Here is a 24,735-nt window from a genome sequence, read left to right on the forward strand (position 1 = left end):
CGGTCCTCCTTTGAAGCCGAGGTCGTTGATTATTGAGCTCGCGATGCTCAACCTCTAAATAGCATGTCGGCTATAGATGGCTTCCAGACTCTCTTCGAACGAGAGCCGCTAGCAGTGCTTTTCTTGGTAAGTAAACTCAGACGCATTTTTTTTTCTTTTTTTTCAGATAACACATCACTCGTGGATTTTGTTGAGTAGTGTGCTCGATCGTGGATGAGGAGGGGATGGTGTTCGACAGTGAGCAATCTGTTCCAACCTCTTCGTAGATGTCTGTCGTTCCTGGCGCTGCCTTTGAGTGAACCACTGCCAGGGACGCTATGGGCGACCTTGCCCCACTTTCGTAATGTTCTTTCTAAGGCAGTTTACTCACCACGCTCGCTGAGCGCCAATCCTCCCTCCCAGCACCCCGGGCTGCGACTGCCTTGCCGTGATTCTGACCTCACCCCCACCAAGGCCTTAAAGGCAGCTACCCCGCCATCGGCCGAGACGTCAAGCTGATTGCTCCCTCCTGCAAACCAAACCAGCCGCAAACAATTCGTCGTCGGCACCACAACGAATCCCAACGCTCGTACAACCCGTCACTTCAGGATTCATTTCCCGGTCATTTTGAACGGTTCCCCTTTGATCGACGTCGGCCAGAAGCTCTCGATCTTTCGCCGACCCACCATCCCTTTGCTGATCAAGAGCTTCCAACCTTGACGGTTACCAGCTCCTCCTCCAGCAAAGCTCGTCGATCACGCTAGCTCTCCTCCAACATCACCAAACCTCAAACGAAACAAACCACATTGCCCATCATGGCCAGCAAGCGCATCGCCAAGGTATGATGTGCAAGCTCCAACATCTGCCCCTCCTCATCCCGCTCCCCGAACCCCTCCCCAAACCTAGACCGAAGCAAACGAAGCTAACCGCCACGACCAACCGCCAGGAACTCACCGAGATCACCGCCTCCCCACCCGATGGCATGACCATCTCCCTCGCCCGCGACTCTGACCTGCACACCTGGCACGTCACCCTTGCCGGCCCCGAAGACAGCCCCTACGCCGGCGGCGTCTTCGCCGTCCTCGTCGACCTGCCCCGGGACTACCCCTTCAAAGCCCCCGTCGTCAAGTTCGCCACCCGCATCTACCACCCTAATATCACGAACGATGCCGCCGGCAATATCTGCATGGGCATGCTCAAGTCCGAGAACTGGAAGCCTGCCACTAAGCTCGCTGCCGTCCTCGAGGCCCTGCGCAGCCTCCTCGCCGAGCCCCAGCCCGACGACCCCCTCGAGACCCGCATCGCCGACGAGTACAAGAACAACCGCCCCGAGTTCGAGAAGCAGGCCAAGCAGTACGTCGCCCGTTACGCAAAGGGCACCCCCAACTTCTCCGTCGCCGAGCCCGCCGCCAAATGAGACCTTTCCATCCATCGCCAGTGCGTTTCACGAGAAGTAGGAGGCGGAACGAACAACAGGCCTTGGAATCATGGACGAGGCAACGATACCACAAAGCACGTATCGGACATGGGTCAGGCGGTTCAGGCAAGAGCACACATGATTTCAATCAAAAACGACGGCGTTTCAATCCTTTGAAAATGGCGAGCATTACCGGCGTTGGTGGGTTTGAGGCGGGGAAGACGGGATCTCGAGATTTCTCAGGCTTCGTGGCCTCGAAAGTATTTTGAGCCTCATACAAACCTTTAGTGCGGACGGAAGGTGCGACGGCGGCATTCGGGAGTTGACGGCATCATTAGAGAGCTGTTCGCAACGATAGAGAATAGCAGGCAGGCCTATAGGTTCTGTCGCGGGATGAGCAGTATTTTGGGACAGGTTTCAGACTAGATTGCTACAGAAACCCCAATCCATGGTTTGATCCATCATCATCAAACTCGTCGCATGCCTTGTCCCCTCGGCCTCGTGAACGGCGACGCCCTGTTCACCTCGCAGTCTCAGTAGGCCTGTTTCAAAGTCACGGCACCCATGGTTTGCACAAGGAAAAATATTGAGCCTTTTTAGGTGCTTCTCGGCATCTACTCTACAACTTGGCGAGACATTGCGATTTGTCTCGGACAGGCAACCAATCTTCGGCACAAGTCTTCTATGCCGACCCAAATTCCAACATGCTGAAGGAGGGGGGATGACCGCGCCCTCTTCTAGAAAGATATCCGTTTTCTTTTCGCTTGCCAATGCCAAGTGTGCCGCATGCCGTATAGTCATTACCATTAAATGCAAAATTCCCCCCTAAACGCCGTGGCTCAATGCATGCATGCAACTAACTGTTTGGTCCTTCCCGCGTGATTCGGTACTCACATGACCTCTGCTGATCTACCCGACTTCCTACGTCCGAAGAGGGTGCCTTTCCTACGAACCTCTCCTTCGTCCGCGATAGCGTTACGGCCGGTCGCCGTGCCGGCAGCGTACGTGGCGGCTCTCTGGTGCTCCGTCTGGACCTTGACACGCCTCTCTTCCCGCTGCGTGTCGATCGTTACCTGGCTGAGGTGACCAAACCCATTACGACGCTTGAAGCAGGCTTCCATGAGGGCATTTGCGTCTAGCAGCCGGCGAGGCATTGCTTGGATGACGGAAAACATCTCCATGGGATCCGTAATGGATCGAACCTCGTTTTCGCCCAGTTTGAAGATGGCCAGGGCAATGCGAAACAGCGTCTTGGACCCTTCGTAAAAGATGACGTCCCAAACGCGTAGCGTGCTCTCAATGGGCAGAGTGCCGATGAAGCAGCTCATGAACCAGGCCGTCATGCAGAGTGTAATGGGAGGAAGTCGGTTGGACGAAATGCTGGGTTGGTTTTTTCTCCTCGACCTCGGCTTCTTTACTGGTTTTGCCGGCCGCGCCGCATTCGGGTCACCCTCCATATCGTCGCCAATCTTGGCCCACACGGCGGGCATGGACTCCCTGATGGCGTTCATCAAGACACCAAGGTCCACTTTGGAGCCTTCGAGGCTCATTTCGTGTGTGCCAGGCAGGTACACACGGGTAATGACGTTAAGAAGCCAGAAGGCCTTTTCTTCCGAGTCCAGAAATAAGAGCAGTAAACCTGCCAAGAAGTTGAGACTCTGGCAGTAGCCGATACGTGGGTTGTAAATGGCAAAGGCATGGAGCACTCTTCTGAGAGACGAGATGATCTCGGGCTCGTTCTTATCCCCACCTTCGTCCTCCGTTGGCTGGCCATCTCGCACAGGTTCCGTGTTGGGCTTCGATGCCATGTTCGCAGGCTTAAACTTCACGTTGTCGGGGAACGTCCGATGGAGGTCTCGCTCGATGGCCTCTACATCGACGTCTTTGGCCTTCTTTTCCAGCAAGGTATCGTAGAGGCCCGCGTGCTTTGCCAGGATGGCAGGGCCACCTGCGTAGTAAAACCAGGCCGCCCCTCTCCATTCGGGAGGGATTCCTTTGCGAACGAACCGCTTGGCCTTGGCACTATGGGGAGGAAATCGTTCAGGGTGGTTCGTGATGAGCTCGTTCTCTCGCAAAAAGGCTGTCCACTTCTTCCGCCGCCGATCGAGGTACTCAGAGTAACCCTTGTCCCAGGCGTCGTACTGCTGTCTGGTGATATACTGATTGGCCTTTTTGAAGCCATACCGATCTCGTGCTCCCGGTTCTTCGATTTCGACCGGCTCAGGCTCCACGGCCGTCTGTACCGAAGAGGCCGAAAGACTGCCCAGCTGCGGGGATGTGGCCGGCGTGTCGCTTTGGATAGACTTTGCAGAGTCTCGCTTTTCCTTCTCCTCCTTTTCGTCCGCCTTCTGATCATGGTCGAGCAAGCCGAGATCTTTCGGCAGAGAGGCCGGGTGCCCAGCGATGTTGAACATGGCCGTCGATTCACGGACAATCGTATCAGGTGCCGGGATGGTCAAAGAGTTGGCATGTGCCGGTCGTGGTTCGCTCAGCGCTTCCAGCATTCTGGTGTTCCGCTTGTTGATCTCGGCGGCCGGGACTGGACGGACGTCGTCGTTGTCTTCGGGGCTGGAGTCGTCTCGGAAGCCCTTCTCGTACATACCCATAACGTCTTCGACACTAAGCTCCTCCCCGTTAGCGTACAGCGATGGGATTGAGCTATTCTTGGTGAGAACACTGCTTCTTTCCGTCACGTACGTTCCCTGTGCACTCGACGCAGTCATTTGAGATCGGTAGCTCGACCTCATCTCGTCTTCCCCACTCATCCACGGCGCCTCGCGGGTGTGCACCGACAGGCCGGAACTCGAGCTATCTACACGGCCATACGCCAACGGAGGACGGGCAAGGCCTGACGGAGGCGGTGCACTTCGCAAACGAGACGGAGCGCGGGGTTCGTAGTGGTCGCTCCCTGCGGTCGGGATCGAGGCAAACGTCGAGGCCGACTTTGCAGAGGATCCCGACTGACCCCGGGGCCGCGGCCATGCATGCTGATGCGAGTTGGGGTCAGAGCGCGGTTCTGAAGGAGACCGGGCGGCTCGCGAGTGGTAGGAGTCTTGGAGGGGCTGCTTGATGCTAGGCCTTCTCGGACGGGAGAAGTTGTCGACCTGCATGGTATCTATCGAGGAACGGTCGTCGTCGTCGTCGTAGGGTATCGGGGATCTAATCGAGCGAGCGACGGCTCTGCTGGTCCATTCGTCGGCACTCAAGTCGTCTTCGAGATCATGGCTCGGACTCGGAGCCAGCGAGCGGAACGTAGGTGAGGAGGGGTAGTGGCGATCAGAATCATAGGCAGGACGTCGAGGAGAGAGCGGCTGCACGTGGGAGTTGATCGAGTTTTGTTGCATTACAAAATTGCCGGAGCTGTTGGCCAGCGAGTCCCAGCGCGGAGGAGACGTGGGCAAGGGTTGTGGGTGGGCTGCTGGGAACTCGGACTCGTGACGCTCTGGAACGTCAGAAGTAGAGATAGGTTTCGAATGGGACCGCCTTGAAGCATAAATACCGAACTGGCGACGCTTCATGCTGCCCTGGCGGTGGGTGTTGGGGTCTTGGTCTGCCATGGCTCCCAGGGTGATCTGGGCGTCGGGTTGGACAGAGTCCGCTGCCACGGCCATGAGGGTCATGTTGATTGATACCCTCCGGCCGTTATATGGCAGCGGCAACTGCTACTCGAGCAACTGTACTGACGCTGGAGGCGTTGGGGACCGTAAGGGTTGTTGTTTTTCTTCCTTGCGGGTGTATGCCGGCAAGTGCTAGTAGGTCGGTGACGGGTGCTACGACGGAGCGTTCAAGTGACGGTGGTGCAGACAGATTGCGGTAGGGCATTCAAGGTCGTTCCTGACGATACCATTGCGGCACATGCATGAACCTTGCGTGTGGCAGCAACCCTCTTGGAGCAGTCTCAGCAACGAGCAATGAGTATTGGCCAGGCGGGGTGGGTTCAATGGCCGACCGCTGCTGGAAGCCAGGGTACGTCGAGCTGAAGAAGGGTCGGTGCGAAGGTGATGCAGAAAAAAAGGGTGACAATCAGGTCGAGTCGAGCAAGGAACGGCAATTTTCCAGCGTCACAGGGCGTACGAGACGAGGTGATACCCTGGCGACGATTCATGCGCTTGCGCATGCAAACGGGGGGTTGGATGTAAGGGGTGAAGTTGGAAGTGAAGGATCGGCCAACAGTCGGGTCACTGAGCGTCGTCTGAAAACGGTTGGTCGGTCGGGACTTGCGAAACAAGAGACGCAGAGGGCTCAGACAAGGCGCAGATGCAGGAGAAGGTCGTCTCGTCGTCGTCGGTAGAATGAGGAGAGGGAAGGGAGCGGGATCCGGCCGATGCGGTGTAGTATGGTGGCAGTCCCCCGGGTTCCCAGTCTCCAATCGGCCAAAGGTATCGGATTGGACGAAAGTGGTGGTGGTTGGCGGTTGGCGTGAGGCAAGAATGTCTTTTTGAGGGTAGGGGGGCGGATGCCTGCTGTCGCAGATGAAGATGCTAAAACTGAAGCGAGCGTTTGGACCCAGGCCGGGGCGTCGGCGTCATTGGCTCGAGCACAGGGCGGGACAACCAGAGTAAGAAACAACAACAGAGACAGGTCGGACGTCGGCAAGCTGAGTGACGGGCTTCTTCAAGGGTTCCAGAGCGAAGCGTCTTTGCCTTTTCCCCCTTTTGTTTTGGTGGTCTGGAGTGTCAGGGCGGATTGGGCATCTGTGGCGTTCGCCAAGTTTTTTGAAGTGTCTCGGAGACCAAAGGGCGGTTGACTCGTGCGTCAAAATTTGGGGGGGATGCTGCCACGAGGCAGAAGAAAAGATGGCCGCGGTCGGATGTTTGGAAAGGCCTGCTGATTGGCCGCCTTTTAACAGACGGGTCGTCGCAGGACCGTGCAGTCAGACAACCGCAAAGGATTGGATCGTGGTCGAGAGCGGTCGAGCGGGCGAACGATGGAGTGTTGTGGTAAGGTAAGGTAAGGTAGAGAGGAAAGAAAGAAGGAAATGAGACAGGCGAAGCGGGAGAAGCGACGGGACGGCGGGAAGAAGGAAGAAGGGGATGGGGGGGAAAGGACGATATTGTTCGGGTGGGTTACGCCGACGACGGTCGGAAAGTGAGATAGGATGGGAGGGAAGGAGCTAAGAAAAGGTTTGACCTTGGAGAGAGGAAGGAGTGCCCCAATGATGCCACTGCCACTGCAGATGCGATGCGATGCGATGCGATGCAGGTAGCAGGTGCAGCAGACAGTTGCAGGTGTAGGTGCAAGTGCAAGTGCAGGCAGGCACGGTTTTGCAGGCGAGGGAAGGTGGCAGGTGGGTGCAGAAACAGAAACGGGAAAGAAGGGACAAAAGGGCAAAGACGAGGTCAGGACGGACGGAATAAGATGAGGAGATTAGGATAGAGTCAGATCGTCCTTTGCCTTGCCCTTGCTCTTCTCGCTTGCCTCTCTCCTGACGTGGTTGTTGGGAGATGGAAACTCAATGCCCCGAGAGTTGAGATTTGCCCAAGACTGGCGAAGCGGACGGGCCAGCAGACGACAAAGCGAACACGCCCGATGGAGCTACGGTACATATGTGTATCCGTATTTCAGAATGTCAATCGCCACGGTCATTTATGAAGGCGAGCGTGCAGCCAGTCTGCGCAGTACATACAGCCGGCCTGTTCACAAGCTCCTCGGTATGCCGCCGGCACGCAAAACAATGATAACAACCACCCACCCAGGCCCGCTTCGGAGGGTGACACTGAATGGAACCGGAGGCCCCAAGACTAAGACCAAAGTCGACGAGACCACCAACCTGAATCCATCCTGAAAAGGAAGAGGCAGCAGTAGATTGATTAAAACGGTGAGAGTCAAGAGTCAGTAGGTCTACCTACTACCGTCGAGTCCCGTACGGGCCGTTGTCTTGTCTCGTCTCTTTCTTCCTCGGACCTTGTCGCTTCTCACTTTGCACACGGACGGCGAAAAACTCATCAATCCGATTCAGCTCGCCTCCGTCCATATCGTCATTAAATTTCGCACAAGTGCTGCGAAGGACCGAGGCGCCATCCTTCCCCGCAATCGCTCATCAATCATCTCTCGGGATTGCCTTGAGGCCTGGTCGAGTCGGTCAGCGCGTGTGTCCGTGGCCCACATCCACGGTCCTTCGCCTGCCTCCCGGCCAGTTCCCCGTTTCTTCCTTCGAGAAGCAGATTCCATCAACTCGGCCTGCGGTACTTTGCAGAGTACCTGGCCTCTCCCGCAACCTTGCACCGTCGCCCAAGTAGCATCGCGTGTTTCTTCCAAAGGGTATGGCCTCCCTTGTACCGAAGCCCGAGCCTAATAATATTCTGCACATAACTACCTACGCTACGCTGGGTAATCCCAACGCTCTGGGCTCCTTACCCTGTCCGGCGTGGGCATGGGCATGGGCATGGGCATGAGCGTCCGGGACGCCCAACGATAGTGTACGGATTGAACCCGTACTCAGACATGGCCTGCGAAGACGACCGCGTGGCACACGAGAACTTCCGCGGAACCGGAGCAGGAAGCAGGAGAGTGGGTGGCATCGGCAGACCATGATTGATGCGTCGCTCGTCGACGTCGACGGCTTGGAACTACAACAACGTGAACAGGGAATTGGCGCCACGAGCCCCCTTGATACAAGAACGATCAAGAGCCTCGGGGGCCAGAGAGACAGAGCAGAGCAGTCGAGAGAGTTGTATCTGTACGCAGTACTACAGAGTACACAACCTAAGGTACCTGTAGGCCTGTGGACCGGATGCAGTCCGCAACCCGCAACCGCAACGTCCCGACATCAGACGCAACCGCTTGCAGGGGTTCTCGCACCAAGGCCTCCACGACCTCCTGGATGGCGGCCCTTCCCACTGGGACAGCTCGAAGGGAAGGGGCTGCAAGGCCTCCTGGGGCTGCCTTCAATCTGCGGGAAGAGGGTTTGCTAGTGCCCCTGGTGCCTGAAGCTATTCCCAAATGAGCTGCCCTCCTCCACCGCCCAATCACATTCCAATTTCCCGGATCAGGGCCCGATTCCGATCCTGACTGGCCGAGACTCTCTTTTCGGCAACCGCGAGCGACCATCTGCCCCTTTGTCGTCATTTTTTGGCCAGTTGGTCCATTTTGCCCTCGTCAAGGAGTGACAAGATATTTTGTGTCGCTTCCCGCTGTTGGCCGGGGTATCCCTTTGTTTTTTTTCCCTGGGTTGTTTCTCATTGCTTTTTCCTATGGCCTTATTCGGGTTCTTTGTTTCGGTCTGGCTACCGTTGCTTTTGACGGCTGGCTGCGGAATGGCTATATCCACCAGTCTTGAGTTTGCGCCTCTTCCACACGCAAGATGGCCATCCATCCAACTTTGCATCTCGAACCAAGTGCCTAGAGATCAGTGGCAGCGAATCGTTCGACTTTCCCTTCCTCAACCTCTGCGGGCAAGAAACCGGGGCTACGATGCCCTGGACGCCAATGTAGTCGACGGGTACCAATTAAACAGCTCTAATGCAAATCGAGGCCAGCGGACATGCATCATCCCGTCCTCCTCGCCCGCAGCTACGCAAGGCAGATCTCGATCATTGACCCTACTGCAGTACAGACTGCCGGGAAAGCATCGAAAATTTGATCTCGCCCTTTTCTTTCGCGACAATCTGCCCGAATCCCATCGCCTTGACTGGCGGTAACTCGTCGAAATCGGAGCTGTCGTCCCTCGCTCGCCTTCTTTTGCCTCCACTACCACCACTGGCTTATTTGCTCGGGTGCGAATGTAACCATCTGGTCGGCCGAGTCGCAAAGATGATAGCTTAGCAGAGGACTCGTAGTCCCCCTACCTCGAATCGCCGTCTTCCCAGCATCGCCGACGTACCATCAGCGTGCTCTTTTGGCGAATCGTCCGATGGACAAGCCTGGCCGCGATGGCCTCCCTCTCCCTTGGTCACGGCTACCTAGGTTTACCAACGTTGGAGTAGAATACAACCCAATGCTACCCTGCAGCACGCCAGCCAGCACCAGGTTCAGAAACGTGCCTGGTCGTCCGAATGACGTGGGGAGCACAGAGCAGCAGAAGCACTTATCTCTCGAGCTGTCCCGGCCTTGTGCCACATTCTCTCTTTTGCGTGTCTTTCCCTTGCTTCTTACTATCGACGTGTCAGCCTTTTCCAGCTTCTGGATCGACAATGTCTCACTCTCCCTCGACCCAGCCATGGGACAAACCCCAAAGCAGCTGAGCTTGCAGCTCAACAACTGCCAAGAAAGAGACAGTTTCTTTTTTTTTTTTTTTTTTCGAATTTCCGGCCTCCCAAACCGAGCGGCTAGCATATAGCCAGGGTCTTCTAGCGATAATCCCACCAACTATGGGCAGCATGTCCAACACCATTTGTATCGCCATCAAATTTCAAGGCCTTGGGTTTGCGCAGCAGGATATTTTCCCTTTATGGGTTGTCGCGGTTATGTCAAACGCGGTGCGACGCGACTTTGTTCGCACACGTCCGACGCGAATCATTACTACTGAGGACAACCAAGTTGGTGTCTATTCTTTGCCCGACCAGACACTTGATCTACAGAAGCAGTCCGGGTCGCTTTGTCGCCCGTTGCTTCCGGTCCGTGTAATCCACATCTGGCTGCTCGTTGTCAATGCAGTCTGCTCGGCAGAACAGTGATTCAATTCTTCGTTTGTCTATATGGACATCGAACTCGAACGACAGTTTCGGATAAACCTATCTACTGGGTGCTGGTCGGTACTCGCCGTGGATGGACCGTCCTACTCGAGGGCATCTCCAGTGTGCACTCTGTGCTCGGTCATGAGCTTTTTCGTTTCGTCTCTACCCGGTCCTGTCGATCGATGAGCTGGGCCCCAGTGGGCATACCATACCGGTAGTGGTGTATGTGAAGCCAGTGGTAGGCCGTTCTTTCGACAGGCTCAGCGTCCACGAGGCTGCAAATGCAGTCGGGTACCTCGGGCATGAGCAAGCCCAGGCACTGCTGGAGCAACGGCTCAACGGGACCGCGACTCGTGCAAACGACGGAAGAGCTTAGCGCACGTGATGACGCTGCTCATGACGTCCCTTTCCGGCTAGAATCACGTCAGCAGTCGGTCGATTATCCTGTTTTTCACCGTCACACCAAGGGTGTGTCCAGAGCGGGATCGTGTTAGTGACGGAGGGTTTCCATTGGCCTTCTTAGCTACTGCTCAAGCAGAGCTCCCGATTCGCACAGGGGTGTCACCCTTCAGTCACCGAGAGCAACGAGAGTTGAAAAGGAGGGGAAGACGGGAGGGACGGGGCTTGGGGGATACACCCAGCCTGGCAACGGCAACGGCAAAGCATCGGAGCTTCATCTTCTCCCACCTCTGTGCTGCTGATGCTGAGGTGCTGCCGCCGCTGCTGCACGCAAAGGTCCGAACAGGGATGATGATGCTGCTCTCCCCCAGAGAGGTCCGAGCTCCCTTCTGCTCGATGACCAACCACACTCGGAGAACAACCTTTGGCCAAGCAGACCAATCTGGTTCCCTGTTTGGATCTTCCACCCAAATCGAGTCCTCCGCCCACGCCCTCTCTCACTCTCACCTCTCTCCAGTCTCTCCCCCATCTTGTCGTCCTCTATCCAGTCGAGGTGTCGGAACCCCCAGTCGTTCGAGTCGAAGCTCTCCCCCAGCCACCCTCCACCACCTTGGTGCTCCCTCCTCCTCCTCCTCCAAGTCCTCGCCCAGTTCTTGTCTCCGGGCCAGCTCCAGAGCCTGGTATGGCACTTGCTCCTTTGGTTCTGGCTCTGCCTCCGGCTGTGGCTCTGGCTTTGGACCTGCCTCGCACACGTTCCCTCGCAAGCAGCATGGCAGAGCGCGCACCGCACAGCTGAGAGGGAGCTCCCTCCCCCTCCCTCCCTCTCCCCCCTCTTGCGCACCGCACCGCACCGCACCGCACCACCGCCGCGCACTCCCTCCTCCTCTTTCCCTTCCTCACGCCCGCCCACTGCGCTCCTAGAGGTACCGCCAACCGACACGCACCCACCCACCTTTGGGCTTGCCCCGTCCTCCCCCCAGAGCTTTCCTTGCGCCGACTTACCTACCTTACCTACCTTTCGTTCTGGCCGCCCCCCAACTTTCTCTCTTTCTCTCTGCTTCTCCTACATATCTCTCTCTCTTTCCCATCCATCTCTTGTCAGTTTCCCATTGAAAAACTCACCCTGAGACGCCTTGTTCTATCCAATTGAACCCATCGAACCCCTCTTACACCATGTCCACCCGCAAGAGAAAGCAAGAAGAGGAGGAGGAGCTCGTCTCCCTTCCTGACGACGACGGTGAAGAGGAAGAGGAGTAAGTTCCCCTGGTCTTTGCTACGCGCTCAAGTTCCCCTGGAGAGCAGCGGACATGGAGTGATGCCCCTCGAAGTGCCCTGAGCTTGGTTGCGCCTACACGGTTCAGGTTGACCTGGTGTCCTGGTGCCATCGCAACTATGCGCCCGGCTCGTGGCGGGTATCAGATGCTTCGGCTCTTGATGGAGAGCCGTCCATTGTCCTAACCTGAAGAGACTCGGCCTGACAAGAATTGCGCTCTAGGTACGAGTCTGAGGAAGACGCCGACGAAGGTGACGACGACGTGGAAGAGGAGGAGGAGGAGGAGGAAGAGGGCGACGCCGAGGAAGACGCGGAAGCCAATGGCGTAGACGGTAAGTCATGCTTCTACACGCTGCCAGCACGCTTTCAAACTTGCTTGACGGCCCGGCTGACGTTTGCGTGCTACAGAGAAAGCTCCTCCATCGAAGAAGCGGAAGACCGAGACCGAGGCCACGGATGACGCGGCCGACGCCGAGGAGGCCGCTGACGAGGAAGAGGAAGTCGAGGACGAAGCTGCCGGCGACGAGGAGGCCGAGGCTGAAGAGGAGGAGGCTGCCAACGGCGTGGAGGAGGCTCCCGCCAAGGGCGAAGTCAAGGCCGCCGACGCACCCGCCGCTACCAACGGCGACGCCGCCAAGGCTGTCGCTGCCGGCGGCGATGCCGAGGAGTAAACCATCCCCTCCGTCATTCTCTCTTGTTAGCAGTTGTCTGTATCTTTTGTATCTCGTCGACATCAGTTCTGTCTTGATGTCCTCATCCATCGTCAGCTCGTAGAATAGATGACGAAATGAGCAATCTATCATCCAATGCGTTCCATCTTCCATCCTGCCTTGGTGAAAGCTAGACTTAGTAACCTGCCTCGATGAGTGTTTTTCGCCGCGTTCTCGTCGCACAAGTTGGGAGAAGACCGTTGCACTGCGGCGGAATGCGACAGCCGCTACCGCGAGCACACGCCATCATCTCGATCGTCGTGCACGGATGCGGTTCGTTTCGTCTCGTCTGCGCCTCCGGGACTGGGGGGAAGAGGACGGACCTGGGGAAGGCAGTGCGAGCAGCAGCGCGACGATGAACGGGATGCGCATATATTCAAACACAAGTCGGGCGTCAATCCGCACACACGCGCGACTGCCCGACACCCGCTCGTAGGTTCCCCCCCTTTTTTTTATTTATTCTTCCCCCAATCTCGTCCGCAACTACTCTCTGTCCAATGGCTTGCTGCTATTCCATCAGGTACCCGACCGACTCATACAACCTCTGCACACGTGCTGGTTGGTCGATTGCCGAGCGAGATGGGTGGTTCGCTGGCCGCAGTAGTCGGGGCCTCCCCTCCCCCCCATGGCCGGCTGCGCTGTCCGAGGGAAGACGTTGAATTGGCGGAGGGCGGGATGTCGGGGACTTTGGGGGCTAGTGCGAGAAAGAAAGAAAAGAAAAAAAAAGGAAAAAAAAGAAGAGGCACATTCTGGGGCCCCGGGTCCGGCCGGTGAGGGCGTTGGTCGGGGGATCCGCTCGCGATGGACGGGATGGGGCCGTGGTTGCTTCGGGGGGGGGGGGGGGGGGGGGGGGGGGGGGGGGGGGGGGGGGGGGGGGGGGTCCCGGCCGCCGGCGGTCTTCTTCGGCGCCGGTGAGGCGGAACGATTGTAGCGGTTTTCGCGCAGATGCTGCGCGTCCGGTTTTCTGTTCGGCTGGGGACGAACGGTTCTGTAGTCGGGCTATGTTGTTCTGGAGGAACGCCTTGGTGGATAGATTTGTACTTCCTTGTTGCCTTGACCGCTGGACGTGATTGACTCGGCGTTCGCGCGGCACACAAGCAACTGCCCACGGCGGCGGGCCAGTTACAACGAGAGCGATGGCTAGTGATGAGATTTGTTCGGATCGGTCGATGAATGGCGTCGACCTATTCAGCTGTGCTTTCGAGGCCGCCAACGAGTCGAGTTTGTTGTGCGGAAAGGCGCGTCTTCGAGGACGCTTGACCAAGCGAGGGCCTCGGAGCCCTGTCCGAAAGTCCGTAATGGGCTGATCGAAGCACGGCGAGTCCAGACCCATATCAGCACACTGATTTAAAGAGCAGCACGCCTAAAGTATGAGCTTGCACGAAGGAACTCCAGCGTGCGAAGGCGCGGGTGGCCCAGGTGGCCCTGTTTATGAGCGCTGTTGTGGTCAAACCATGGATCACAACGCTTTCAATTCTATTGGGTTACAAATTCTCTGGTTTGCTTCGCGTCTCCGGCATATGTATCCCGACAAATTTAGGAGCCGATATGTGTCCGGCCTGTAAGTCAAGTTGGCGGTAGAAGCTACACGGCGTCGGGTTGTCGTGCCTATAACATGATCAGAGTAGTCCTTGGTCGATTCTAATTCCCACAACGCAAGCATGAACAGTGAGCGCGGCGAGAACACGCACACGTTTAATGTCACTCGGCCGGTAAACAACAGGGCTGGTTTAGGGTGCTTGAGGATGAAACGTCGCAGATCTGTTTATTCCCTTCGTTTACCTTCTATGTCTCTGGTCCTAACTATCGATCATTCCTATTCTTGCTTAACTCATGGATGAGGCACTGAATCATTTGCAGCAGCTACAAGAAAGTCAAGTGGTCTACATGGAAGGAACTGTTTGCTGGTCCCTGGACTTACTCAAGTCACTATTGAAACCGTATGGAATTCCAATAACGGCCTCGAACCCTATGATAGGCCTACAGGTTGGCAAATTGATCGGTGTTGAAGCCTGTTACACTCTGTTGGAGAAGTTTGTTACATACTCTGACACAGGGCGCCGTGGTTGATTCCAATACTCAATCTCCTAAGCCCAACTGTTGTGGAATCTCTTAGGGCAGACGGTATTTATACATCTGCTGTGGAAGCTTGGGACATATCAATCAACTTTCTGAACGGACCTTGAAAACAAACACATCAGTTAACTAATTTTCAATGGCAAATCAAAGGAACCAATCCCGCAATTCACACGGTAAACAAGAGACAAGTGCCCTAAGCAAAGATGCTCCTACCGAATCACCCTATGTCATGCAAGGAAGCATAACCAACATGCCACTGCGCCTCGGAGCTTGGGAAGTCGAAGATGTCGAGTGTCACGCCGAGCATCTTGGGAATCAGAAGTGTTCTTGATATGCTAGGTATCAGTATTCGTTCATGAGTTTTCCGCCATACCACTGGTCGCATCAAAGTAAGTTGAACTGTTCACTGCTGATTCTGCCCCAAGCGTTCTGTCACCATGTAGGAGACATGGGATCAAATTGTTTTACGGTAGCAACGGATGTTCCGGGTCAGTCAGAAACCAGGGGATCAGCGGCCTTATGGTCTGACGCCGGCCTTCGGAGTCCCGCAATCTTGTCGAGAGTTGTGTTGGTTCTGCCCGGACTACCATGGTGGCCTCTGCTGGGAAAGTCAATCGTAGTCCCCCAACCAAGGCAGGAGGGTGTGGTGAAGTCAAGTCGAGGCTGCGGGACAGCCCCTTAGCTCAATGAAGTTACATTAGAGTTCATCAGCATCGGATGTTTGACAGAACGGCAGGGGTCCTGGCTCATGGCCGGGACCAATGGCATGCTCGAGAAGGAAAATCCGGGGCGAGGTCCAACTCGAGTAGTATGTGTGCCGTCACGCACCCGACAGGGTGCCTGGCCGACCTGTGTCTTGCAGGGGATGTACAGGAGTACAACCTCCAAGGCAAAGCGGAGGCTTGACAGACTTGACAAGCTTAGGTAGCATTCCGGGAACTCTTGCACAAGACTGGGAGGTTCGTGTTTGGCGTTCAGCCAGACCATCTCTAGTGCAACCCCGAGAGGTTTTATACCTGGAGTTGTATCAAGAGACACAGAAGAATGTAACAGGCACGCGGATGGCCCTGTTTGCGACATGCGAGGGAAAAGAATGGCCAGTCCGCCCACTAGACTAATGCCCTTTGACAATCACGCCACTATTGGCCACTACGACGGTATTCTCAGAATAGCCGAGGAAGTGAGCCGGCCGAAGGTGGCCGGTCCGAGTTGCGGGGGTCCGATGCGACGTTGAGGTGCTTATATCGACGACATTCCGTCTGTTCTTCTTGCTACTTGTCATGGCGTCTTTCTGAACAATGCCCGACTCGCTGGGCCTTGTTGGCTGCTTTGCAACCAACTGGCTGGAACCATGCCACACCTTTCACCACATTCCGAGCAATACATCGCACGAGAGAGAGACCAGAGAAATGGATACGCTTTCGTTCTCTCATACCGTGGTCATGATCTCCAGAAGAGAACCTTGAAAACGAACGACAAGATTCATGACAATGGCTCACCAAGTGGCACTTGGCTGGCGTTCGTTCGGTTTCAGCAGTTTCTTGGGCACCGCCGAAGAGGTGATACCAAAGGTTGAGAGCACTCCGCAGACATCAACATGATGTGGTCTTGACTGCCAGTCTTGTAAGCCTGAGAGGCAAGAAAAGATAATGACAGAAAAGAATGAACTTTTCCTGAGACACGTAGCACGGAGGATATCGATCTAACTATCTGCCAACCTGACGTAGTCTCTACCCCTTTCCATGGGTTTCTAGAAAGTCTTTCTTTCTTCAACAAAGAAAAAAAAAAACAACCAAGCATCCATCGGACACAAGAGTCGTGGCAATGTGGGGTGTCGACCGTTTCCTGGCAAGACATTCGTGCGGCTGCGCAGAAGACATGCGCCAGGTCCCGCCGACCCGGGTCCTGCGGCGTACAAGGTGCACAGCGGCGGCCGATGCAGCATGCGCCGGCTATCGTGGACCAACCAAGCACACGCAGCAACCCAGATTCTGTTACTGCGGCAGTGCCATGGCGTTGTTTGTGTGTGTGTGTGTGTGTGTGTGTGTGTGTGTGTGTGTGTGTGTGTGTGTCCGTCGTGGCTGCAAGTGTGACGTCCTGTTTGGCCCGGTAGAATCTGGCGACAAGAAACGCATGTGGGTTTTGCAAAGAGAAAAAAAAAAGTCGCGCGTCGGGGGACATTTGCCCGTTCCAACGACGCGGATTGGGACGGGCAACAAGCGCTGCCAATCAAGCGCATCGAAAAGGCTCGACTAGGTCCGGGCCAGCTTGGTTTTTCCCCCTCGCTCGGCCTGTTTTCTCAGCGGCAATGTCTTTTGGTGTCGGAGAGAGAGCCACAAGCATACTGCCCCTCCATTAATATCCTGCTGTGCTATGTGAGCTATCAGGACTCTGGGGAGTTTGTTGACTCGGGATGCAAGTGTCATGGTTGAAAGTGGGTTTTGGGAATTGAAGAAACACAACTGCTGGAATTGCTCTCTCGGGGATAGCGGCACATGGACGAAGCACAGATTGCCATGTTCCAAACCAGAGGAAAACCCACCCGAGATCCTCCCAAAGAGACCAAAAGCTCAAAGCCAATAGGTCGGCGTGCCACGACTCCCGCAACACCGGCGCATCGAGGCGCATCCAACGCGCATAGGAGCCCCAGACCCCCCGGCCCCCGGGTACTACCCACTGCGTCATTCCCGGGCACACACGAGGTGGGGGGAGGGGCAATGTAAGGTGGGATCAGGGGTTTGGGGTCCTTTTTCGGAGGTGGTGGTTGGCCGCGGACGTGGGACGCCCAGGGACGCACCGCGACAAACTCAATGGACTGGACCTTCCTCTATCTCCCTCTGTCCCTCTCTCCCGCGCCTCTGTGGTGCTCACACCCGCGCATACGGAGCACCCAGGGGGGGGGGCCGTTATCTCCCGAGGACGCAGTCCTACGTAGATAGCAACGTAGTTTGGACAACGAGGCGCGGGACGAGGTGCAAAGGGTGCCGAGCACAATTCGCCTCTTGGTTGCCCCCCTCCTCTTGCTTACTTTGATTCCCCGCGCTGAGTTGTGCGCATACAAAAGAGCTCTCCCCGTCCGCTCAGGCGCATCTTGACATTCCACGTTTACTCTTCTCTTTCTATTTCAACTTGCTTCTCTCACTAAGATACCCCTCCCCGTCTTCACCCCCGGTAGACACACACGTAAACCGCAGCCATGGCCGACGTCAAGCAGACCGCCCGCACCTTCACCCTCAACACGGGCGACAAGATCCCCGCCATCGGCCTGGGCACCTGGCAGTCCAAGCCCAACGAGGTCAAGCTCGCCGTCGAGGCCGCCCTGAAGAACGGCTACCGCCACATCGACACCGCTTTCGCCTACGGCAACGAGAAGGAGGTTGGCGACGGCATCAAGGCCTCCGGTGTGCCCCGCGAGGAGATCTGGCTCACCACCAAGCTCGACAACCCCTGGCACAAGCGCGTTCCCGAGGCCATCACCAAGTCCCTCGAGAACCTCCAGACTGACTACGTCGACCTCTACCTCATGCACTGGCCCTCCAGCACCGACCCCGATAACCTGAAGAAGCACTACCCCGACTGGGACTACCTCGACACCTGGCGCGAGCTGCAGAAGCTCGTCGGCACCGGCAAGGTCAAGAACATTGGTGTCTCCAACTTTGGCCTGACCCACCTCGAGCGCCTCCTCAACGACCCCCAGACCAAGGTGAGTCCCAATGGTCTCTGTTCGCAAAAGAAGATGGCACTGACAACTCCCAGGTCGTTCCCGCCGTGAACCAGATCGAGCTCCACCCCTGCAACCCCTCGCCCAAGCTCCTCGACTACTGCAAGTCCAAGGGCATCCACGCCACCGCCTACTCGTGCCTCGGCAGCACCGACTCTCCCCTCTACACCAACCAGACCCTCCTCGACATCGCAAAGGCCAAGGGCCGCACCCCCCAGCAGGTCCTCCTCCAGTGGGGCCTGGCCAGAGATGTCAGCGTCATCCCCAAGTCCGTTTCCGAGGGCCGCATCAAGGCCAACTACGACCTCGACGGCTGGTCCCTGACCGACGACGAGTTCAAGAAGATCTCGGCCATCCCCGACCGCTTCAAGGTCTGCGACGGCACCTTCCTTCCGGACGGCGTCAAGGTCTTCTTCGGCGATGATGAGTAAACGGGCAGGCTGGTAGAAGATGGTGGTGAGTAGGTAGACTCACATAATGAGTAAAAAAGAAGAGAAAAAGAGCAAAACAGCGCTACGGCGTACAAATTGTGCTGCAATAGTCGGCAGCTCGGACCTCAAAGTCCATACACGAAATGAATAAATGATTTTTATACATAATAAAAATCTCCGGTCCATGTTCAAAGCTTCGCCTTGTGCTTCTCTTCCCTCAAGATGTCGGCCACGTTCTCCCGCAGCTCCTTGGCAAAGTGCTCGGCGTCCTCATCGTCCAGCTCCTCCCTCCGGCCGCGGCCAAACATGGTGAAGCTCTCGCTGTAGCGGCCGCTCGCGCGGATCTCGGGGCGGGGGATGAGGTGGAAGTGCATGTGCATGACGACCTGGGCGGCGGCGGCGCCGTTGTTCTGCACGACGTTCCAGTCCTCGACGCCCGTCGTGCGCGCGAGGGCGTTGGACAGGATGCGCAGGTAGCGGCCCATCTCGGCCGACTCGTCGGGCGAGGCGTCGGTGAGCTTCGGGCGGTGGGTGCGTGGGCACAGGAGGAGGTGGCCGCGTGATAGCGGGAGGATGTCGAGGAAGGCGATAAGCGTTGGGGTTGAGAGGACGACATAGGCGGGCGTCGGGATGCGGTTCGGGTCGAGGACTGCATCGTCCTGCGGCGGCTTCGCAGGGTCGTAGGGCGGGTATTCAGTTGCGATTATGCAGAAGGGGCATTGCGATTCCGGGGGCTCCACGCCGGCGTCAAATTGAGAGGTGGGTGTCATGATGGGCTAGCGAGTGCTGTTGCCGTTATGGTGGTGATGATCGTTGTCGAGAATGTCGAAGAGGGACTGCGCATTATCGGGAGTGCTGGCTACGTCGGGTATGAAGCATTGCCGGATCGTCGCTTGCCAATATGAGAATTGGAACAAGTCAGCAGAACGGCGAAGTCATGAGGAAATACGACGCGAAGAGAAGGGAGTCTGCTAGTCTACTGTGCGCTCGAGATTTGTTTCTTCCAAGATGCCGGCAAGCAGGGCCGACCTATAATCTGGGCGGCAGTAACCATCGATAACCTCGGGAAGTGGGTCAGGCCGGAGGTCCCAGGTCCCTCCACAACCGACGTCCAGGCGCCAACAGACTGGCCACACCGCCCGAGGCAACCTTTTTCTGCCGTCCCTACGCGCCCTCACCGCCTAACAAATTGTCATCCAGCCCACCTCTGCATTTCCAATCCGGCCCGCCGTGAAGAAGAAAATCGCCGCCTTTGCCTTGCCTCCATATCCGACTCGCCTCACACCCCGAACGAACCGCCGCTTCTCCTCAGGAAACTCAAACTCTCGATAAACGTTCAAGATGTCTCGCGAAGCCTACCAAGTCCCCACCGCCGGCGCGACCTCCGCCCCCAGCGCGGCCGCCTACACATCCTACGGCGCCGAGGGTCCTCAGATGCAGTACCTCTGCGGTGACTGCGGTCTCAAGTTCCAGCTGCGTCGCGCCGACCCTATCCGCTGCAAGGAGTGCGGTTGCCGTATTCTGTACAAGGAGCGCACCAAGAGGTGAGTTTTTCCACATGCCACAAGGCTTTGGGGACGAGGACGTGCTGACTCTTTTGGCAGAATGGTTCAGTTCGAGGCGAGATGATGGCGCTCAATCGGGCAAGTTTGGATTCAGACGCGACGCGAGGATGAACGAGGAGAGGCTAGGGTACTGGGGTTTCACGCAGATCTAGGGGTCGATACCGGATGAGACATTATGCCGTGCGTTAGCTGGTCGCTCATGAAGAATGAGTGTTCCGCCAGCGACATACTGAGGCGGGATGTCTTGGAGCACGAGCGCACTTCGGCCGCCCGTGTAAAACCACACATCAATGGACGTCGAGGTCTGCAGGAGTTACGGATGGGGGTCAAAATCAATTCATAGAGCAAGGCAACTTTCTGCACCTGTTCTTCCTTTTCGAGGTATCTCATGATAATGCAGCAACCGTCTAAAACGCCGTCCCCTGCCCAAGCTTCATTCTATGTGCATCAATGTGTTCCGTCCCCTCCCCATTACGTCTGCCGCGTGTGCAAGTACTTGGCGAAACTGCCATCAGCCATGATGGAATCGCCCTCGGCCTCCATGGCGGCTTCGTAACGAGCCTGGAGTCCTTCCCGGTCGTCCTCATCATCCGGCATATCGTCGTCATCAACGTCGCTGGCAACGTCGATGCCGTCATCATCTTCAACGGGCTTGACAACCGTGGGCCTCTTGCCCGCATCCACCGACATGCCCTTCATCATCTTGTCCAGCTCGTGCTCACGGGCCTGGCGCTTCTTCTCTTCCCGCTCGCCTCGTCTGCGCTGCAGCTCCGGGAGGTAGTCCTGCTTGAACTCCTCCGCCTTCTCTTCCACCGCCGCAAAGAACTCATCCATACCCGTTCCGAGGCGCGAGCTGACGGGGACAAAGCTGAGGTGAGAGTAGAACTCCTCCAGCATGAGACTCATCGAGTTGAGCAGACTGCCCATGTAGCCAGTGCCGCCGCTGCCGCCCTCTGACGTCTCGTAGCCACCGATCACGTCACTCATCTCATCCCGCTGGAGAGCAGCCTGGAAAGCCTCGAAATCCGTCATCCACTCCTTCGCAAAGGTCGCATCCTGCACATCGGTCTTGTTGAAGACCAGGATCATGGGGAGCTTGGTCTTGTAGAGGATACTGCAGGCGTACAGCATGTTACTCATAAATGTGCTTGTGGAGGTAGTCCTGGGCGTGTCGATGACATAGGCGATGACGGTCGGGAACGAAGAGGCGAGCGACTCGAGGAGGATGGTACCACTGGCGGACCAAACGAACACCTCGATCTGTCCGGCTGCGGTGCTGTTAGCCCATAACTGACGAGTAAGTGACCAGCAGAGACTCACGAGTGTCAACAAGAATGTTCTTGATGGGCTTCTTGTCGGGGTTTTCTGGGTCGGGGGCCGCGCGCTTCTCGAGAAGGTTGACGATCTGGTCGACCTTTGTGGCAAAGAGGTTCAAGGACGTCAAGATTCCACCGTTGGGTCCTAGGTTGTACTGTTTCATGACCTCCTCGTAGTTGACCGAGTCGCGGATGTCGATGTTGCTCTCGAAAGGAACATTGAGCACAGCCGGGTCCAGGTTGATTACATACGGCGGATCTTGCTTGCCATGCAGGTAAGCGTTGATGCGTCGCATGAAGGTCGTCTTGCCGGAGCCTAGGAGGAGTATTGGTCAGCGGGAAGGTCTAGATTGCGAGAGGTAGAAGAGTTGGTCTTACCAGCCATGCCGACAACGACGATGGAGGTCGGTGTCTGGGTGGACGCCTTCTCCTGAGTGGACGCATTCTCGGCGGGTGCGGCTGCGGAAGTTGAAGCCATTTTGGTGGTGATGTCGGGTGTGTATGCGGCTTGCACGGGTGTTGCTGTTGCGGCCGCTAGAAAAAAGTTCTGGAAGAGATGGGAGAGCTGAGTGCCCCGCGCGGGGCGTCAGAGTGGACAAGACCCCCTGTAACTACTAATCAGACCCCCTGGTCAGTTCCAAAATCTGAATGGCCCGTGCTGGCGAGTGACGTCCAGCTTGCATCGCCAATTCGTTCTGCCTCGAACCTGGAAAAACATACCACTGCAGCTATCGCTCGAACCCATATCCGCAAGCTTCGTACCGCTTGCTCGAGCAACCATGGACGGCCTCGATGAATTTGAAAAGGCGCTTGCAGCTGAGAAGGGAGAGAAGGAGCGCATTGAACGCGAAAAAGAAGAGCGCAGACAGAGAAAGAAACAGCGACACCATCATCACCGCGACAGGTCCTCCGACAGACGCCGAGAACGCGATCGCGAGAGGGACGGTCACAAAGACCGGGATGGGGAACGCGACCGCGACCGCAATAGCGACAGATACCGCCATCACAGGTCGCGACGACACGATGAAGACGAGGAGGATGGCCACAGACACAAGCGATCTCGTCATTCGAAAGACGATGAAGAGCGACGATCAAGGCACAGGCACAGGGATAGAGATGATGGACACCGTAGCGAAAAGCATGAGAAAACGTCGGACCCCAAGGAGGACTTGCCGATACCCGATGAGGAAACTACGCTTTCAGACGCGAAGGCTGCAGACGCACCGCTAGTACGCGATAGCTGGATGACTGCCCCATCAGCCCTCGACATCGACTACGTTCAGCGGAAAAAGGAGGAGGTCAAGCCGCCACCCAAAGAAGAACCGGTCAGAGTCATCCACGATAGGGAAATCAACAGGGACTTTGGGGATCTGAGCAACGTTACGACATTGGATGAAAAGCTCCCGCCGGCAGAGAGAACCGTCAGCTACACTTTTGGGGACAACGGCTCCCAGTGGCGCATGACCAAGCTCAAGGGCGTATATTCTATGGCAGAAGAGTCCGGCCGATCAGTCGAGGATGTTGCCCTGGAGAGATACGGTGACTTGCAAGAGTTTGACGACGCCAGGGAGGAGAAGATTGAAATGGACCGACGCAAGGTGTACGGCGAAGGATATGTGGGCAAGGAGAAGCCGACTGGCGATCTGTATCGTGAGCGCCTGGAAAAGCATCGTGCAGAGAGGTCGGTCCAACGAGACCACGAGGAAAAATTTGAGCAGGGCACTATCATCCCCGACAATGCCATGCAGCACACCCCGATGGACCAGACCGCCTTGAACAGACTGCGAGCCCAGATGATGAAGGCAAAGCTGCGCAAGGCGCCAGATGCTGCAAAGCTGGAAGCCGAATACAACCAAGCCGCGGCCAACTTTGCTACCAATGGTCCGCAGTCGGTCGTTCTAGGTGTCATGGACAACAGGATGCTGGCGGGAACCCGTGGCGAAGTCAAGGCCATTGAGAACAAGCGCGGCCGAGAGCGCGGCAACGTGGAAGCAAACGAGGACATGTCAATCGAGGACATGGTCCGCGAGGAGCGCAGAACACGTGGCCAGGCCGGCGGCGAGGGCATGCGGCTTGCTGAGCGCATTGCCAAGGACGGCAAGTTTGACAATGACCTCGACTACATGGATGAGAACGCGGACAAGCTCGCGAAGCGAGTGCACAAGTCTGAGATCAACCTCAAGAACGTCGCCGTCAACGAGTACCAGAAGGTGTCACGGATATTGGACAACTGCCCGTTGTGCCATCACGAGGACAAGGGCCAGCCGCCTCTGGCACCGGTCATTTCCCTCGGCACTCGTGTCTTTCTGACGCTGCCCACGGAACCGGAGGTCAGCGAAGGCGGCGCCGTCATTGTGCCCATGGCACATCGCAAGAACCTCCTGGAGTGCGACGACGACGAATGGGAAGAGATCCGGAACTTCATGAAGTCTCTCACCAGAATGTACCACGAGAAGGGACAGGAAGTCATTTTCTACGAGAACGCCGCGGCGCCGCAAAGGCATCTGCACGCCGCCATGATGGCCGTGCCGATTCCCTACGAAGAGGGTGCCACAGCCCCGGCCTACTTCAAAGAGGCCTTCCTCACCACGGATGACGAGTGGTCGCAGCACCAAAAGATCATTGACACGGCTGCCAAGGCCCGAGATGGCATGGGCAGGATGGCGTTCCGGCGGAGCATCGCGAAGGAGATGCCATACTTTCACGCGTGGTTCACACTCGATGGCGGTCTCGGTCACGTTGTGGAAAACTCTGACCGCTGGCCGAGGGGCGACCTCTTTGCGAGGGAGATTATCGGGGCATACTGGACGTCGGCCCGGACGTGATCAAGAAACAAGGACGGTGGAACAAGGGCGACCGTCGCGTTGAGGGTTTCAACAAAAAGTGGAGGAAGTTCGACTGGACTCGAGTCCTAGCCGATGGTTAAGCTTAATCGCAACTTGGGTGTTGTAACTACAGTTGTATACATTACAGAATCAAATAGGATGCCTCGGTTGAGAGCCTCCAAAGCATGGTTCCAGGCCCTGTCTTGATCAATGTTTTCTCGAAGCTTCATCCCCACCTGCCACCCGGTGACCAAGACGAGCCAGACCGTTTAGAGCTTGGCACAAGAGCAGAGAAGCTAGACCACGAGCTGTAGTAACTCGTTGGGGGCACATTGGCCGAAATTGCGGGAGGCGACAAGGGCAACTCACCCAGGCGCACCAATCGTCACGCTGCCGGGTATGGGG

The 24,735-nt window shown here is 56.7% G+C and overlaps 8 protein-coding genes across 8 annotated transcripts; 5 read left to right on the forward strand and 3 right to left on the reverse strand.

Annotated features, from left to right (window-relative positions):
• Nucleotides 1-794: 794 nt before the first annotated feature.
• Nucleotides 795-1,396, forward strand: ColSpa_10736 (ubiquitin-conjugating enzyme E2 6; the record flags this gene model as incomplete). Its single annotated transcript, XM_049276948.1, has 2 exons — nt 795-818; nt 926-1,396. The coding sequence occupies 2 exons, from the start codon at nt 795-797 to the stop codon at nt 1,394-1,396; spliced, it is 495 nt and encodes a 164-aa protein (XP_049132905.1).
• Nucleotides 1,397-2,286: 890 nt separating this feature from the next.
• ColSpa_10737 (GTPase-activating protein gyp3) lies at nt 2,287-5,016 on the reverse strand (the record flags this gene model as incomplete). The annotated part of the gene is made up of 1 exon (XM_049276949.1): nt 2,287-5,016. One exon carries the CDS (start codon nt 5,014-5,016, stop codon nt 2,287-2,289), a length of 2,730 nt encoding a protein of 909 aa, XP_049132906.1.
• A 6,567-nt stretch (nt 5,017-11,583) lies between these two features.
• On the forward strand, nt 11,584-12,354 carry ColSpa_10738 (uncharacterized protein; the record flags this gene model as incomplete). The annotated part of the gene is made up of 3 exons (XM_049276950.1): nt 11,584-11,663; nt 11,906-12,015; nt 12,092-12,354. The coding sequence occupies 3 exons, from the start codon at nt 11,584-11,586 to the stop codon at nt 12,352-12,354; spliced, it is 453 nt and encodes a 150-aa protein (XP_049132907.1).
• Nucleotides 12,355-17,668: 5,314 nt separating this feature from the next.
• ColSpa_10739 (glycerol 2-dehydrogenase (NADP(+))) lies at nt 17,669-18,624 on the forward strand (the record flags this gene model as incomplete). The annotated part of the gene is made up of 2 exons (XM_049276951.1): nt 17,669-18,175; nt 18,229-18,624. The coding sequence occupies 2 exons, from the start codon at nt 17,669-17,671 to the stop codon at nt 18,622-18,624; spliced, it is 903 nt and encodes a 300-aa protein (XP_049132908.1).
• Nucleotides 18,625-18,812: 188 nt separating this feature from the next.
• Nucleotides 18,813-19,394, reverse strand: ColSpa_10740 (adenylylsulfatase Hint3; the record flags this gene model as incomplete). The annotated part of the gene is made up of 1 exon (XM_049276952.1): nt 18,813-19,394. The coding sequence occupies one exon, from the start codon at nt 19,392-19,394 to the stop codon at nt 18,813-18,815; it is 582 nt and encodes a 193-aa protein (XP_049132909.1).
• Nucleotides 19,395-19,965: 571 nt separating this feature from the next.
• Nucleotides 19,966-20,341, forward strand: ColSpa_10741 (DNA-directed RNA polymerases I, II, and III subunit RPABC4; the record flags this gene model as incomplete). Its single annotated transcript, XM_049276953.1, has 2 exons — nt 19,966-20,168; nt 20,239-20,341. 2 exons carry the CDS (start codon nt 19,966-19,968, stop codon nt 20,339-20,341), a joined length of 306 nt encoding a protein of 101 aa, XP_049132910.1.
• A 319-nt stretch (nt 20,342-20,660) lies between these two features.
• On the reverse strand, nt 20,661-21,983 carry ColSpa_10742 (GPN-loop GTPase 1; the record flags this gene model as incomplete). The annotated part of the gene is made up of 3 exons (XM_049276954.1): nt 20,661-21,457; nt 21,510-21,821; nt 21,884-21,983. The coding sequence occupies 3 exons, from the start codon at nt 21,981-21,983 to the stop codon at nt 20,661-20,663; spliced, it is 1,209 nt and encodes a 402-aa protein (XP_049132911.1).
• Nucleotides 21,984-22,284: 301 nt separating this feature from the next.
• On the forward strand, nt 22,285-24,330 carry ColSpa_10743 (pre-mRNA-splicing factor CWF19; the record flags this gene model as incomplete). The annotated part of the gene is made up of 1 exon (XM_049276955.1): nt 22,285-24,330. The coding sequence occupies one exon, from the start codon at nt 22,285-22,287 to the stop codon at nt 24,328-24,330; it is 2,046 nt and encodes a 681-aa protein (XP_049132912.1).
• Nucleotides 24,331-24,735: the final 405 nt, after the last annotated feature.

Source organism: Colletotrichum spaethianum, assembly GCF_022836535.1.
Source record: "Colletotrichum spaethianum MAFF 239500 DNA, contig38, whole genome shotgun sequence".
Classification (NCBI taxonomy): Eukaryota; Fungi; Ascomycota; class Sordariomycetes; order Glomerellales; family Glomerellaceae; genus Colletotrichum; species Colletotrichum spaethianum.